The sequence below is a fragment of the Sphaerodactylus townsendi genome, linkage group LG06, assembly GCF_021028975.2.
Source record: "Sphaerodactylus townsendi isolate TG3544 linkage group LG06, MPM_Stown_v2.3, whole genome shotgun sequence".
In the NCBI taxonomy this organism is placed as follows: Eukaryota; Metazoa; Chordata; class Lepidosauria; order Squamata; family Sphaerodactylidae; genus Sphaerodactylus; species Sphaerodactylus townsendi.
The window spans coordinates 95,004,861-95,019,684 of NC_059430.1; the positions used below are offsets into that span (position 1 = coordinate 95,004,861).

Genomic DNA, 14,824 nt, shown 5'->3' on the forward strand with positions numbered 1-14,824 from the left:
ATGGAGCGCGCCGAGAGCGGGGACGTAGAGGACGCCGGGGAGCAACAACATCAATGGCATCGAGAGTCGGGAATTCCAATCCTCCACTTGCTCATCGAACATGCCGCCCGGTCCAGGGTCCCGAAGAGCATTCAGGGAACAAGGTGGATCAATGCGTCCCCGCGGGCGGGCAGAAATCAGACCGTCGCCTAGACGGGGTTGGTGCAACAAGTCCACCCGACCTTCAGGGCAAAATGGTCAGACCATGGCACTCTGTCAGTAGAGGATACCGACCAAACTTATCCCCACCCGCCAAGACCAAATCCAGCGTGTGCCCAGCCTCATGGGTGGGGCCAGAATTTATCAAGGAGAGGCCTAGCGTCGCCATGGATGACACTAGGTCCGTGGCTGCCGTACATGAGGCAGCGTCGGCATGGACGTTGAAGTCCCCCAAGACGATAAGTCTGGGGAATTGCAACGCCCAGTCCGCCACCACCTCCAGCAGCCACGGCAGGCTGTCTCCTGGTGCGCTAGGCGACCGGTACACCAGGAGAATAGCCAACCTCTCCGAGGCCAACCACTCCAGGCCGACACATTCTATGCCGGTGACCTCTGGGACGGGGGCTGCCCTGAAGGGAATAGATTCGCGGATGAACAATGCTACACCGCCCCCCCAGCCCTGGGTTCGTGATCGGTGAAGGCACGCGAAACCCGGGGACGCGACTTCGCCTAAGGCGACGGTCTCACCTTCGCGCACCCAGGTTTCGGTGATACATGCCAGGTCCACCTGCTGGGCTCCGAGAAAATCCCGGAGTACCGTGGTCTTATTATTAATGGACCTGGCATTAATTAACACCAAAGACGAAGCAGAGTGTCCCTGAACCCAACCACCATCGTTTCTCGGGATAGGTCGGAGGTCAGAAGGCAGACGAGCATAATTGCTTCTCGTGTGTCTTCTATCATATGGCCACCGCCTACCGCAGTATTGTGCTGGGACAATTCCCCTGTGCAATGTGATTAAACTCTATGCACTTGAGTAGAGACAACCAGATTTGGAAGAAGAGGTCTCAAGGAACTGTACTTTTCCTACCTTTTCAAGTCAACTGTTGTAACACTAAACACCACACCTTTGAGCCAAAGGATCATGAAGAGTCTCTGAGAAAAGGGGCAGTTTCCTATGCTTTCTCCATCACTGCCAGCCTGCAGAAAAAGAGAAAAAAGCCATTATTAGGAGGAGACCATGTGTGCAGATCTATCTTCTAACATTACTAGAAATCCTCCCCAAATCTTCCCAAACGAGCAAGTGATTCTTCTAACCCATTCTCGCCAGAAGTATAAAAGAAGGATCATTACTAAAAAAAAAAAGAGTTTTGCTAAGGAATGACATAGGAAATTAGAACTCCGCTGGAAAGTAAAAGAATTACCCTGAGTAGTGTTACATCAGTAAACAGGATGGTTAAACTTCCCATCTTGCTATGGTACACTGAGTAAATGAACTACCATTGGCTCGCCAAAGACAGCCAAAGAAGGCTATTTAATGGTAACAACAGGAGTTACCTACACCAACTCAACAAAGGCCTGTACAATATATGGTGCAAATCAATGCCTACCAAAGTTTCAGCAAATCTATTGTTTTAGTGGTCTGCGTGGCACAAAGTGTGGCAGGGGGTTGTCAAGCACCTGCCTACCCTCAAGATGTGGCTAGGGGGCTGGGGTTGGGTTTTGTAGGACCTGCTCTCAAACAACTTAGTAACAAAAAATCGGCAAATAACTATCGAATTGCATCCAGCATGAGACTCAGAAACTTCATTATCTAAGTCTGTGCCACAAAAAGTAATTCATCTTTCAAATCAAAGTGCCTATACTGTGTGGCAGTGGCACTGCCCTCCCTGATGCCACTAGTTTAATTCCTGGAAGTGAGACGACTGCCCTTTCTGGGCATAGCCTTATCAGGCAATACAGTGTCATACCAGGGCAGGGTGGCTTCAGCTATGCAGTTACTTGGACCAAAGCTGCCTTTCTTTGGAAAGAAATTATGACATTTTGTATTAATTCAGCCCAGCCTCATACAAGGAGCTGTATTGTTTGGGCAAGCCAGTTGCTACCAGCTGAGACATTCAAAGTAATTTAAAGAAACATAAAAGCTATTCTAGTAACAAATTCAGCAGAAATGGGCAGGGACTGGAAAAAGTTACTATGGCTGTAACTAAGAAACATCCAGTAACTCCCAACAATTCTGACCACAGGGCTAGAAAAGATGCAAAAATCTAATCCAAACCCTCTGTGCATTTAGAGAGCTGGACATTGTTCTATAAAATACCAGTGGTGAGACAGCTACTGTCACCGCTGCTCAGTGCAGAGAGTTTTGGACTAATTCAAATTTCCATTTTACCAAGCGCTGATTACATGATCTTTGGCCAGCCACTTTCTCAGACTAACCAACCTTGGGAACTACTCAAAGGATACCGTCGAGGGGGGAAGCACCTTATACTCTGCTGTTCACTTTTTGGATGGAAGGTGGGATAATATTCTAAATATATACCATGTTTCCCCGAAAGTAAGACAGGGTCTTATATTAATTTTTGCTCCAAAAGTTGCGATAAGGCTTATTTTCAGGGGATGTCTTTTTTTCCCATGATTTTGTGCCCCCCCCCCCCCAACGTGACCAGATCAGCTGCACCGGGGAATCTGTAACTAGGGCTTATTTTTGGAGTAGGGCTTATATTTCAAGCATCCTCCAAAAATCCAAAAAAATCATGCTAGGGCTTATTTTCAGGAAAACAGGGTAATTACAATTTTCACTCCCAATCAGACATATAGCAGGTATAAGTCAGCTATTTTATACCTGATACATGTATATGATAAACAGAGCAATTCAACAGGACAACAGTCAGTATTACTTATTAAACTTATGACTTCTCCCAGTCACCAATGAACTAACTGGTAAACAGTGGCCACCAGCCTGATGAACTGAAGGTTTACTGCTACAGATGATTGGGTAGAAAAATCTCTACCTGAACAAGGCCAACATTAGGTGATGCTTCTGGCCCCCCTATAGTGCTATGATTTTACAACATTTGGTATGGCTGACCACCCTTAAACAAGCACCGAGATCCTTAAACAAGCATTTACTGCGGACTCAGCCTCAAAAGAAAGAGCGAGAAGCTGTACTGTTCTAGGAAAGCAGGAGAGAAAATTATTTTAACCCTAATTGCTTGCAGATGTAAGGCATTCAGAAGCATTTCTGGAATTCAACGTTTGTTAAGAAGGCCAGCTCTGAGCAGCAAACTTCCAAAGCAGTTTTGTCCTACCCAAATGGCAGCTTCACAGAATACAAACCCAAATCATCGTTTGCCTCCAGTTTAACAGACAAGGAACTTTCCAAATACATAGACATTCCATCTTTTACCAAAACAGTAACTTGGATACAAAGTATCATCCAGAACTAGTTTTAGATAGAAGGTTTCCCAACAAAAAGAAAGGGAGGGGAAGAGGGGGGGACATTGTGTACCTATGCAGTCTTTTCCATTTTTTTTTCTTTCTCAACAAAGTATCCACAATTATTCTAATCACATACAGCAAAAAGAACATCACAGGAATGCCAAGAAAATGTTGGCTTCATTGCTCAAAAGGATTCTGTCAAGCCTTAGCTGCTGTTAGACCTACTACATTCAGTTATGGAATACCAAAGTCTGCAACTACTGAACGCTACGCTAGTTTGTAAGGACAGCAGCAGTGCAAGGAAGAAAAAGGGACAGATTTTAGAGTACGATTAAAGGAGTGTTAACATAAAGGGATGGGACTTGGAAGCTCAAGGGTCACCCTGTGAGTGAGTTGTGCCAGACTTCAAAGTCCTCAAAACAGTTCAACTAAGTGTCACAAAAGTTTGCTTAACAGTCAAAATTGTGACTGGGCCATGGTCACTCAAAGCAGGCTTTGTGTGAAGGAGTGGGGAATCAAACCCAGTTCTCCAGATTAGCCTGCCGCTTTTAACCACTAAACTATGATAGCTCTTAGTTATTGTGTGTGGTGCATGGTAGAAAAGACTTTTGTTGTGTATTTCTGCCTGATCGTAATACTGTATTGAGATACAAAATAAGGAAATCGCTTTACTGTTAAAATGTCCTGCTAGCTGCACAGATGTTACCTTTTAGGTGTAAAATGTTTTAGAAAATTGGATTATTAGTCTGTCAAATGAAAATGTCACTTGGGCCTTTGACATAATTTTTTCCTAGAATTGCTCATGAAAGACTTTGCAAATCTGTGAAGATATTGTTCTCTCAGAACTTTCTCAGCCCAGTCTGAGGCAGGCAATGGCAAACCACCTCTGAACATCTCTTGCCTCAAAAACGCTGTGGGGTTACCATATGGCAGCTGTGACTTGATGGTGAACGTGCGAGCGTGCATGCCCACACAATAACTAAGACGACGACAGACTTCTTGAAAGTGGGATCCTTCCATCTCTGTGCTTTTCTTGCCCCCAAATTTAAATGTGATTCTATGAAAATTCCAGCAACTGGGCCATGTACACAGGTCTGAGTTAAGCATATGGTCTTCTGGCAATCCAGAAGACAGGCAGAGATAAGTAGCTAACATGTAACTAGCAGAACATCTCAAAGGCACCTTAATGACATTTAAAGCTGAACGGCCAACAGGACAAAATCAAGAGCCGTAGGCAATGGTTTGAAGTATGTGTTTTTTAAAGATGTTACTATATGGTGGACAGCAAATTAATTTGGATATTGGAGAAAAGTTCTTGTTCTTGCCTATTCATGAAGCTCTCACATGTTCAGCAGAAGGCTGCAACTCAGTGACAAGAGTGTCTGCTTTGCATACAGAAGGTCCCAGGAATCATACCCTTAATAGAGAAGCCATAGATCACTGGTGGAAAGTGACGGGAAAGGCCTTTTTGTTCCCAAGAACCTGGGGAGTTGCTGTGAGGCAAAATGGACAATATGAGTCAGGTGGGCCAAAGGTTTGACTTGGTATAAAATAAAAGTGTGCCACTGAGTTGTACCTGACTTATGATGACCCCATGAAGTTAAATTTCATGGGCTTTTCAGGGTAAGAGACAAAGTGATTTTCCATTGCCTTCCTCTGCATAGCAAGCCCCAGTCTTCCTTTGTGGTTTTCCAGCCAAATACTAACCCTGTTTAGCTTCTGAGCTCTGATAAGATCAGGCTACACTAGTCTATCAGCACTGCTACTTTTGGGGATAAGTAACAGATACAGGCGATACACCTCTGAAGATGCCAGCCACAGATGCAGGCGAAACATTAGGATCAAGATCTACCAGATCATGGCCACACAGCCCGAAAAACCCACAACAACCAGTTGAATCCGGCCATGAAAGTCTTCGGAAATACACTGAAATTTCCTATGTTCACATAAGTTCAGGCTCACCCTCTCTCAACAAACACTCTCTCACAGAAATTAGGTCATTCACATTTACAGTGCTTGGAATCCTTTTTTTAAAATACACACACCGGACGACTGAACTTGGGAAGGAAAACCCAAAATAAAAATATGATGACATGCAACAAAATTGTTTGGCAAGAGTTTTAACTGAGCACCCTCCCAAGGTAGCTGCTTACTGTTCCAGCTGCTTGGCTTTAATAAAATCCTTCAAGAAATCCACCTGTCTCAAGAAGGGACGACACAGTGGCCCCTTCCGCACATGCAGAATAATGCACATTCAATCCACTTTCACAATTATTTAAAAGCAGATTTTGCTATTCCGCACAGTATAATCCAGCTTCAAAGTATACTGAAAGTGGATTGAAAGTGCATTATTCTGCATGTGCGGAAGGGGCCCTAAGCAAACAGAAGCAATTGCTTTAAAATCTAATCCCTTAGAATGACAAAGGAAAGCTGCAGAAAGCAGGATCCCTGCCAGTATGATTAGAACAGAAAACAATATGGCCAGAGGCAGGTACAATGTAGCCCAGCAACAGAAATATGAGTTTCAGTCATGGACCAACAGCTTCAACATACAACAGAAATGTGAGGCAAGCTTTGAGAAGATGCAGCTACAAGGTGGAGTTTAATCCACATTCTAGAAACAATCTCATGTATTCCCAGTTTCTTCAATGAGAAGAGAAGAAACAGAAGTCTTAAGAAATTCAGAAAGTCTGAGTTGATTTTAAACACATTTTTGTCATTGGGATCTCCATAATGATGAGTTTATGGGATCAAAATATTTAGCGTTTTCAGTAAGCCAGGAAGCGAGTGCCAAGGCATCTGAAAAAAAGGTGGCGGAAAATACTTCTGAAATGCTGATAGTCTCTCATACTAAAACCGACAGCAGACTTGAACAGATTGAGAATTAACACTCATCAGTTGGCTGATCAAAGCACAGATCAGCCAAAGCTAGTCACAGATGACAGAGTCCTGTATAAAAAGGCACAATTTTCATGTTTAGAGCATCTTTGCTAATTGGTTCATGCAAGCAATTACACAAGATGTACTTTGGTATACAGGAAATTGTGTATTTTCCATCCAGTTCCATTTCCCAAAGTACTGTTACCCAGAAATGGGGACAAATAGAAACAGATACCCTGCCCTATGGAATTCTGAGACAATACAGCCACAAGGACTGTCAACAACCCGGCGAGAAAGTCCTGCCCCTTTAACAGAGACTTGATGCGCAGAAATGGGCATATGAAGCTTGTCATGGAAAGAAAGTAAATAATTGGTTGCTGTGGGTTTTCTGGGTTGTTTGGCCATGGTCTGGTAGATCTTGTTCCTAACGTTTCGCCTGCATCTGTGGCTGGCATCTTCAGAGGTGTATCACAGAGGGAAGTCTGTTACACTGTATCCAGACTTCCTTCCCCCTGTGATACACCTCTGAAGATGCCAGCCACAGATGCAGGCAAAACGTTAGGAACAAGATCTACCAGACCACGGCCACACAGTCCGGAAAACCCACAATAACCAGTTGAATCCGGCTGTGAAAACCTTCATCAATACAAAGTAAATAACATCCCACTGAATCTCTGAATTCTCCCAAAGCCAGCTGCTTTTCCATGATGGAGCTACTCTTCAAGCAGTTTTTGAAATTGCCTGCTAAGTGCCTACATGTCTTCAATGAAGCCAGTTCTACTTTCTCCTAAAGCTATAGGTGTGTGAAAACTCGACATTATGCAGTCTGGAACAGTCAACACCATAAATTGCTTTTGTTGCTTGTTTTCATCCCTGTGAATTCAATGAAAAGAATTCCAATTGTTTTTATTTCTTCTCTGCACTTTTCCCAAACCAGACTTGCAACCAGAACAGTAAAGATGAGCTTTTGCGGGGTGGATAATAAAATCAAAGGCCACCATGGATCAGAATACCTCCACATAAATACATAAGCACTTAAGATTTAATTGCAACTGTTCAGAAAAATAAGTCAACAGAAAATAAAGTTCCAAGAAAGCAATTTTAAGCAGGCGCGCTAAGATGACTGCTGCAAGATTATCCTGCCTGTGTTCCACAGTACCCTCATACCTTCCAGACTGCCTTACCCCACATGTCCCGACCCGAATTTACCGGTGGTCGCCCGCCCCTCCATGATGTGGCTGGCCTCTACCCAGGTCAGGGCTTTTACACCCCTGGCCCCTGCCTGGTGGAGTGCTCTTTCTCCAGCTGTTAGGGCCCTGCGGGACCTTGGTGAGTTTCTCAGGGCCTGCAAAACCAAACTGTTCCACTGGGCTTTTGGGAGGGCTGGCCGCAGAGCTACCGCCCCTTCTTGATGCCCAGTTTATCATCTGTTTCAATTCTGGCATTTTTGGTCCCCTCCCGGAGGGGTAGGACCAGATGCCATCTATTAAATTGTTTGGTGCCTTTATTGTTGCTACTGATTTTATTGAATTTTATTGAATTTTAACTTATTGTCTTTTTTGTACTTTGTTTTTTATTGTTGTTTTGTGTGATGTAAACATCTGTGAGCCCTCTGGGGGTAGAGTGGTCTATCAAATTGAATAAGCAACAACAACAACAACAACAACAACAACAACAACAACAGGTATGTTCCGCTGATACTGGAGAGAATAGGTTTGAAACATGACTAGTATCCATTTTGACTAGTAGCCATAGATAGACCTTCCAGGCTCGGGGTGGCTCACATATAATATACAAGAATATTACCTGCTCCTAAAACCATCACCTAAAATAGTACAGTTTCCTCCACAGATTATAGTGGAGTGTAATATAGTATTTTTCTGGATGTTACAGAGAAGACAGTAGTACAAGGATTAGTTTTTTTTCCTTTAGGAAGGAAGAATTCATTCTAGAAGGAAGAACTCATGTAATTAGAAAGTAGAAATGTAATACAATAAAAAGGCACGAGAGTTCCTTGATAAGAAATATATTTCTTCAAAGAAATACATTTCTTCAAAATAAATGAATTTCTCAAGACTGACGTTTACATGACTGAAGGGTGTGCTCTTCAATAGAAGCCCAGAAATTAGCTCTTAACTCCTTTGCAGTTTTCCCCTTAATCACTACATCTGTCCAAAATATAACCTACTGGAAGAAAATGTAATTCCATACAGTAGTGAGGTAGAGTCCAATACTGGAAGGATGTATACATTAATGAGTGTTCTCAGAGTAGATTAGAACTGTTGAGCGATGGAGGAATAGTTGGGCAGTTTGAGTGCAAGGGGTCTTGATTCATATGTAGGGAGGGTTGTTGTTGCTTTTAAATATCAGGTAATGTTCAAAGAAGGATCCACAGTGCCAGGTTTAGATGAAGAAAGGTCCTAGCCTATTCCACTTGTGAGGCCCCTCGTGACCCCCCATCCTTACAAAATTTTAAAAAATGTAATTCCTTCACCCTGGGGAGTGAGGGGAAGAGACTACTTGGGAATCCCCAATTCTCAGGAGAAAACGTGCTAGGGGAAATGAGTAAGACATCTCTCTCCTGTGTGAGTTTTCAGTTACAGAATGCAGCCCAGTTTTCAAACAGTCTCATTACAAATGAAAGAATATGGAAGGCACGATCCATATGACGCCTGATATAACGTAAGGCGCTTAGATGTTCTGCTTTTCGCTGCCACCAAAATATAAATTTTATTTTTATAGCCCACTCAAACTGATTTTTTTTCCCACAGTCACCACCCTGACTGGGGAACACACAGACACAGACAGAAAACAAAAATAACTGGAACGAGTTTAAAGTTGAACAAAACTCAAACTTTTTATTGCTAGCTTTAACACAGAGGCTTCTCAGGTAAACTGGAGAGGAAATAAGCATATTGGTTTCAGAGAGAGTTTGCTTAAGCGTAACGGTTACAGAGTAAATTTGTTTTTAAGCTTAACGGTTTCAGGCACTTTACTTCAGTTACACAATGAACACTCGCAAGTGTCACTTTGCTTAGGATTTTACTTCATAAAAAGCTGTTTCATACAAGATGTTACTGTGGAGGTTTTACACTCCCTCATAGAATACAAATCAGTCCGCTGTACCTCACCACAAAAATAAAACACCCAGTCTACGCCCAGTGGGATTCAGGCATAACAGCCTCCCTCTCCCACACTCCCCAAAATTTGGCCTCTCTGCCAAAGGGACTGGGCCTCCCAAGACTGATGTTCACTGTGGGACAGACTTTTAGACTGATAGAGGTTTCCCTCAAAAACAAAACAAAACACCTGAGGGCGGACACTCTCCTCCAAACTCAGGGTTTTAGTTGACCTAATAGCTTCTTCAGCTAATGCTACCACAGCAGTGAGAGATCTGGTCGGATTCTCCTCACTCTGTCACCAAAAAGTACCCGAGGGCACACAAGCTCACACAGAGCCAAAAAGTCCAAAGACTCCAAAAAGAAGCACACCTCAGCACTCTCGCTGACAGTATATATAGTCTCATCCAATTTTTCTCTGGCCAATCAGGGCTGGCCAGGGCTTAACTCTTTCAGGGGCGGTTCCACCCTGTAATCTGAATGCAGGATAAGTGCATTTGTCACACCTGACAGGGAAGGGTAATGGCTCAGTGGCAGAGCACCTGCTTGGCATACAGAAGGTTCTAGTTTCAGTTCCCAACACCTCTGGCTTAGTAGGATGATATGAAAGACCTCAACCTGAGATCCTTGACAGTCACTGCCAGTCTTGAGTAGACAATACTGACCCTGATAGGACAATGGTCTGATTCAGCATAAGGCAGCTCCATGCATGTCCAAAGTTACGCTGCAAGCATCTTTTGTCTCATGTCAACTGAAGTCATTTGCCTTCATTTGCAAACAAAATGATTGTTTCTGTAGGATGCTGCTGCTGTTGCAGTGGTGGAAGAGTCATGCGGAAAAGGAAACAGCTTATCAATCTAATTGCCGCCGCATCCTCTACTCCAATACAAATCAGTCAGCCTCTGAATATCCAGTGCCAAGAGTCAGCATCAAAGGAAAGCCTTGGCCTCCATGCCTTGCTTGCCCTCCAGAGTCACTGGTTAGCAACGGTGTAAGACAGGATACAGGACTTGATGGACCACTGATCTGATATAGCAGGATTGTTCTTATGTTCTAACAAAGTAGGAAATCAGCATGACCAGAAACCCCTGCTGCATAATTTTACCCCTAAACATTTTCTGTTCAGAACTGAGCACTGGTCCAGTTTAACATACCCTGCATACTTTTTGGCTCAACTGACACTAACAAGAGGGACGCTTAAAGAGGGACTAGCGCCATATTCCTGTTTTCAGCTTTACAGCCAATGTTCTATGCCAAGCTTCCAAGAGAGATGAACTGCTTCCATCTCACTTGTTCGGGTGTGCAAGCAGCTGAAGCACTGGTCCAGCAAATGTTTAAAAGGGCAAGAGTGAAAAGTTCATGAAAGATGAGGTCACTCCTGCTAAAAGCCTTTTCAAAAGCCCCTTCTTCTCTGCAGAAACACACAAGATGGAAACTGAAGGTCACAGGGCCTAGCCCTTGCAGAACAGCAACACAATTAACTGGAATGCCAGAGAAATCGCCTGCCAAGTTTCAGCCTTTGCAAATCCATCTTTCTCCTGAGTTATTCCTTGTCTTCATCAGGTTCCAAATTTGAAATAAGAACTCCCAGTACCAGAAGCGGCAGTTAATTCAGTCACATTCTAAAGCTTATGTCAAATGAATGATGGGTTGTTTTCAGGCCAAACACTATCAGGATCAAATTAGACTTTAAGAATGCAGATTTGTGTATCAATGTTTTCAGAAAGAAAAGCCACTCCTAGAGGGATGAACAAGATCCAAGAGATGGCAAAGGGACCCTTTTCTCTCATACTTCTTTTCCCCAGAAAATATCTCCCCTTCCCTGTGACTTTTTGGATCTCTGTCAGTTTGGATCAAATGAATAACTCGTCAGGAAAAAGACCCCAGATCCCTTTCCTTTCCTCAAATCCCAAATGCCCCCTTAAGAAATACATTTTCCTAAAGGAGACCACAGTGATATTACACATTTCCATTTAAGTCTAGCTGGCCTTAGATACTCTTGACATTAAATGCAGAAGTTAAATCCTGTTATTTCATTACCTTTCCTTCATTATGTGTGAGTTAAGTACCAGCAATTTGTTTCTGACTTATGCAGACTCTATGAAATAATTACTTCCAAAACGTCCAATCATTAACAGCCTTGCTCGGGTCTTGCAAACCAAGGACTGTGACTTCCTTGATTGTCCATCCATCTCATGTTGGGTCTTCCTCTTTTCCTCCTGCTTTCAACTTTTCCTAGCATTATTGGCTTTTCCAGTGACTCTTGTCTTCTTGTAATGTGACCAAAGTATGATAGTCTCAGCGTAATCAATTTTGCTTCTAGAGAGAGTTTAGAGTTGATTTGTAGCCATATTTCAAATTAACCCACCTTATTCCTCTCAGTTTTCTTCATTGTCCAACTTTCAACCCCATACATAGTAATGGGAAATTCATGGTACGAATTACCTTGATCTTGGTCACCAGCAACACATTCTTTCCCATAAGAATCTTTTCTAGCTCCATCATGGCTGCCCTCCCCAGTCTCTTTCTGATTCTTAACTGCAGTCTCCCTTTTGGTTGACGGAGCCAAAGAATAGAAAAACTTCAACAATTTCAGTCTCTTCATTGTCAACTTGTATAATTCCCCAGCAATCATGACTTTCATCATCTTGATACTCAGATTACAGTTACAAGAAGGTACAAAGAAACCTCTTAAAAGTGTAATTACAACAGTGTATAGAATATGTTCTTTATCATGGTGCCTAGTGTTTGCTAGACAGTCTAAGCTCAGTGAAAAACAACAAGCTTTCAATTTTATGACTCTTGGCTATAAAGATCTGGGTAGTATTAGGTACTAGCAACTTCAGCACTTGCCAGTCTCTGAAAACTTCTGAGAAACTGCTTTTCAGTGCATTGTACAGAGTTTAATTTTTTAACTGCATTCCTGGGTACTTTTAAAGAAAGGTTAATAACAGAAGGACATAACATTTACTGAGGGAACTTTTCATAAAAGGATTAAATGATAAACAGACTAGGGAGAATCTTACTCAGATTAAGTTATACGTTAAACTCAAGTCATGTACATAATGACTGTAAAGTTACCCAGTGACAACCCACTGGGAATCCTGGCTCTTATGATGGACTACAAAATCTGGATCCCAAAGATATAGACAGGTTCAAAACAAGTTCAGATAGATGCAAGGAGGATAGCGCTACAAGGGGCTACCAGCCATGGTAACTAAAGGGAACCTCCATGTTCAGAGGCAGTCAACCTCTGAATTCCAGTGCAAGGAGGCGACATCAGACAAAAGGCCCTGCTGTTGGACTTCCAGAGGAACTGATTGGCCACTGAGTGAGACAGGATGCTGGACTACTAGATGGACCACTAGTCTGATCTAGCAGGGCTCTTCCTATGTTCCTATGTCATGTGTATATTTAAAAGACATCCTGTCAAACAGATATTCTTCTGGAAATGTTGAAGAGTTAAAATTAGCTACACATAAACTCATTCCCTGGTTTGCTTCAGCTCCTGCCACAGCCATTCTCTGGTAGCGCCCACCACTCTGTGTCAGGATTTCAAAAGTGCCCACAAGTTTGAAAAAGTTTGTCTGCACATTTGCCCAATTAAGAGCAGAAGATAACATGCATTTCTGTGAGAATCAATATACATGTTTTATTTTTTAAAAACAAAGCAACCAGTAACACAGTGTTTTGCAAAACATAGCCATCCTAATGAAAGGATAAAATCAATTTCTGTACCTGAAAGCAAACAGGATCGACAGACGCATGCTACAGCACATGGCTTTGCACGATAACCTCCAGCATCTTGCTTCGCCAAAGACCCATGCAAGCGTCCTCTTTATTGACTCTTTAGTTCAGCATTCAATACTATCAGACCGGACATTCTTCTAACCAAACTAAATCAGCTAGCAGTACCTGAGCATATTTGTAAGTGGATCACAAGCTTCCTAACAGATAGGAAACAGCAGGTGAAGCTAGGAAAAATTACATCAGACACCTGTAAAATGAGCACAGGGGCCCCCCAAGGCTGTGTACTTTCACCACTTCTCTTCTCTCTGTATACCAATGACTGCATCTCAAACGATCCATCTGTTAAAATAATTGAAATTTGGTAGATGATAATAATAGTGATTGGTCTCATTCGAGACAACGTATGAAAAAAACCGCATACAGACGGGAGGTTGAACAACTAGCCCTCGTGGTGCTACTCGGAACAATCTAGGAACTGGAACACACTTAAAACCAGAGAAATGGTGGTAGATTTCAGGAGAAACCCTCCCATCCTACCTCCTCTCACAATACTAGACAACACAGTATCAATAGTAGAAATCTTTAAATTTCTAGGGCTCCATCATATCTCATGACCTAAAATGGTCACCTAATATCAAAAATGTCATCAAAAAAGCACAACAAAGAATGTCTTTTCTGGCGCCAACTCAGGAAGCTCAAACTGCCCAAGGAGCTGCTTGATACAGTTCTACAGAGGAATCATTGAGTCTGTCATCTGCACCTCTATAATCCTGTGTGGTTTGGTTCTGCAACCCAACAAGATCGACACAGACTTCAGAGAATAATCAGAACTGCAGAAAAAATAATTGTTGCTAACCTGCCTTCCATTGAGGACTCCCGTGTATACCGCACCTGGTCAAAAAAAGGGCATGTGAAAATATTTACTGACCCCTCGTGATCCTGGACATAAACTGTTTCAACTCTCTACCCCTCTAAACGCTTCTTCGCTACAGAGCACTGCACACCAAGACAACTAGACATAAGAAATAGTTTTTTCCCCGAATGCCATCACCTGTTGTTAAATAAAAGGAATTCCCTCGATAATGTTAAACCATTTATTATATAATTTATTATATAATTACTGCACTACTTTTTTCAGAAAATGTTCTGGCCACCCCATCTCCTCCCACTTATGACTGTATGACTATAGCCTCAGCTGACATTTTATTTTATTTTATTTTAAGGATTTTTACATTTTATGCTCAGCTTACTACTGGATTGTTTCCTGAATGTTTACTAGACCTATATGACAATCATTAAGTGCTGTACCTTATGATTCTTGACAAATGTATTTTTCTTTTATGTACACTGAGAGCATATGCACCGGAGACAAATTCCTTGTGTGTCCAATCACACTTGGCCAATAAAGATTCTATTCTATTCTATTCTATTCTAAATCAGAACAAAGAAGCATGTATTGCTAATTAGAAATATGGAACCAGTTCCATCAATACGTGTAGGGATTGTATACAGCTCTATTCAAAAACTTCAGCCTACACCTCCTCTGGTCCTCCCTCTCCTAATTTCCCTGATATCTGGCAAACTACACTAAACAAAGACTTGCTTTCACGATCTGTAAGCTAAGGGTAGATTTAGCACAAAAATACAACCTCAAA

The 14,824-nt window shown here is 42.4% G+C and overlaps 1 protein-coding gene across 1 annotated transcript in view; it reads right to left on the reverse strand.

Annotated features, from left to right (window-relative positions):
• CLIC4 (chloride intracellular channel 4) overlaps positions 1-14,824 on the reverse strand; it is a 62,534-nt gene that overhangs the window by 24,820 nt on the left and 22,890 nt on the right. Inside the window, exon 2 of the mRNA XM_048500283.1 lies at positions 1,070-1,179. Coding sequence (XP_048356240.1) covers positions 1,070-1,179 — 110 coding nt within the window. The remainder of the gene's footprint in view (positions 1-1,069; positions 1,180-14,824) is intronic.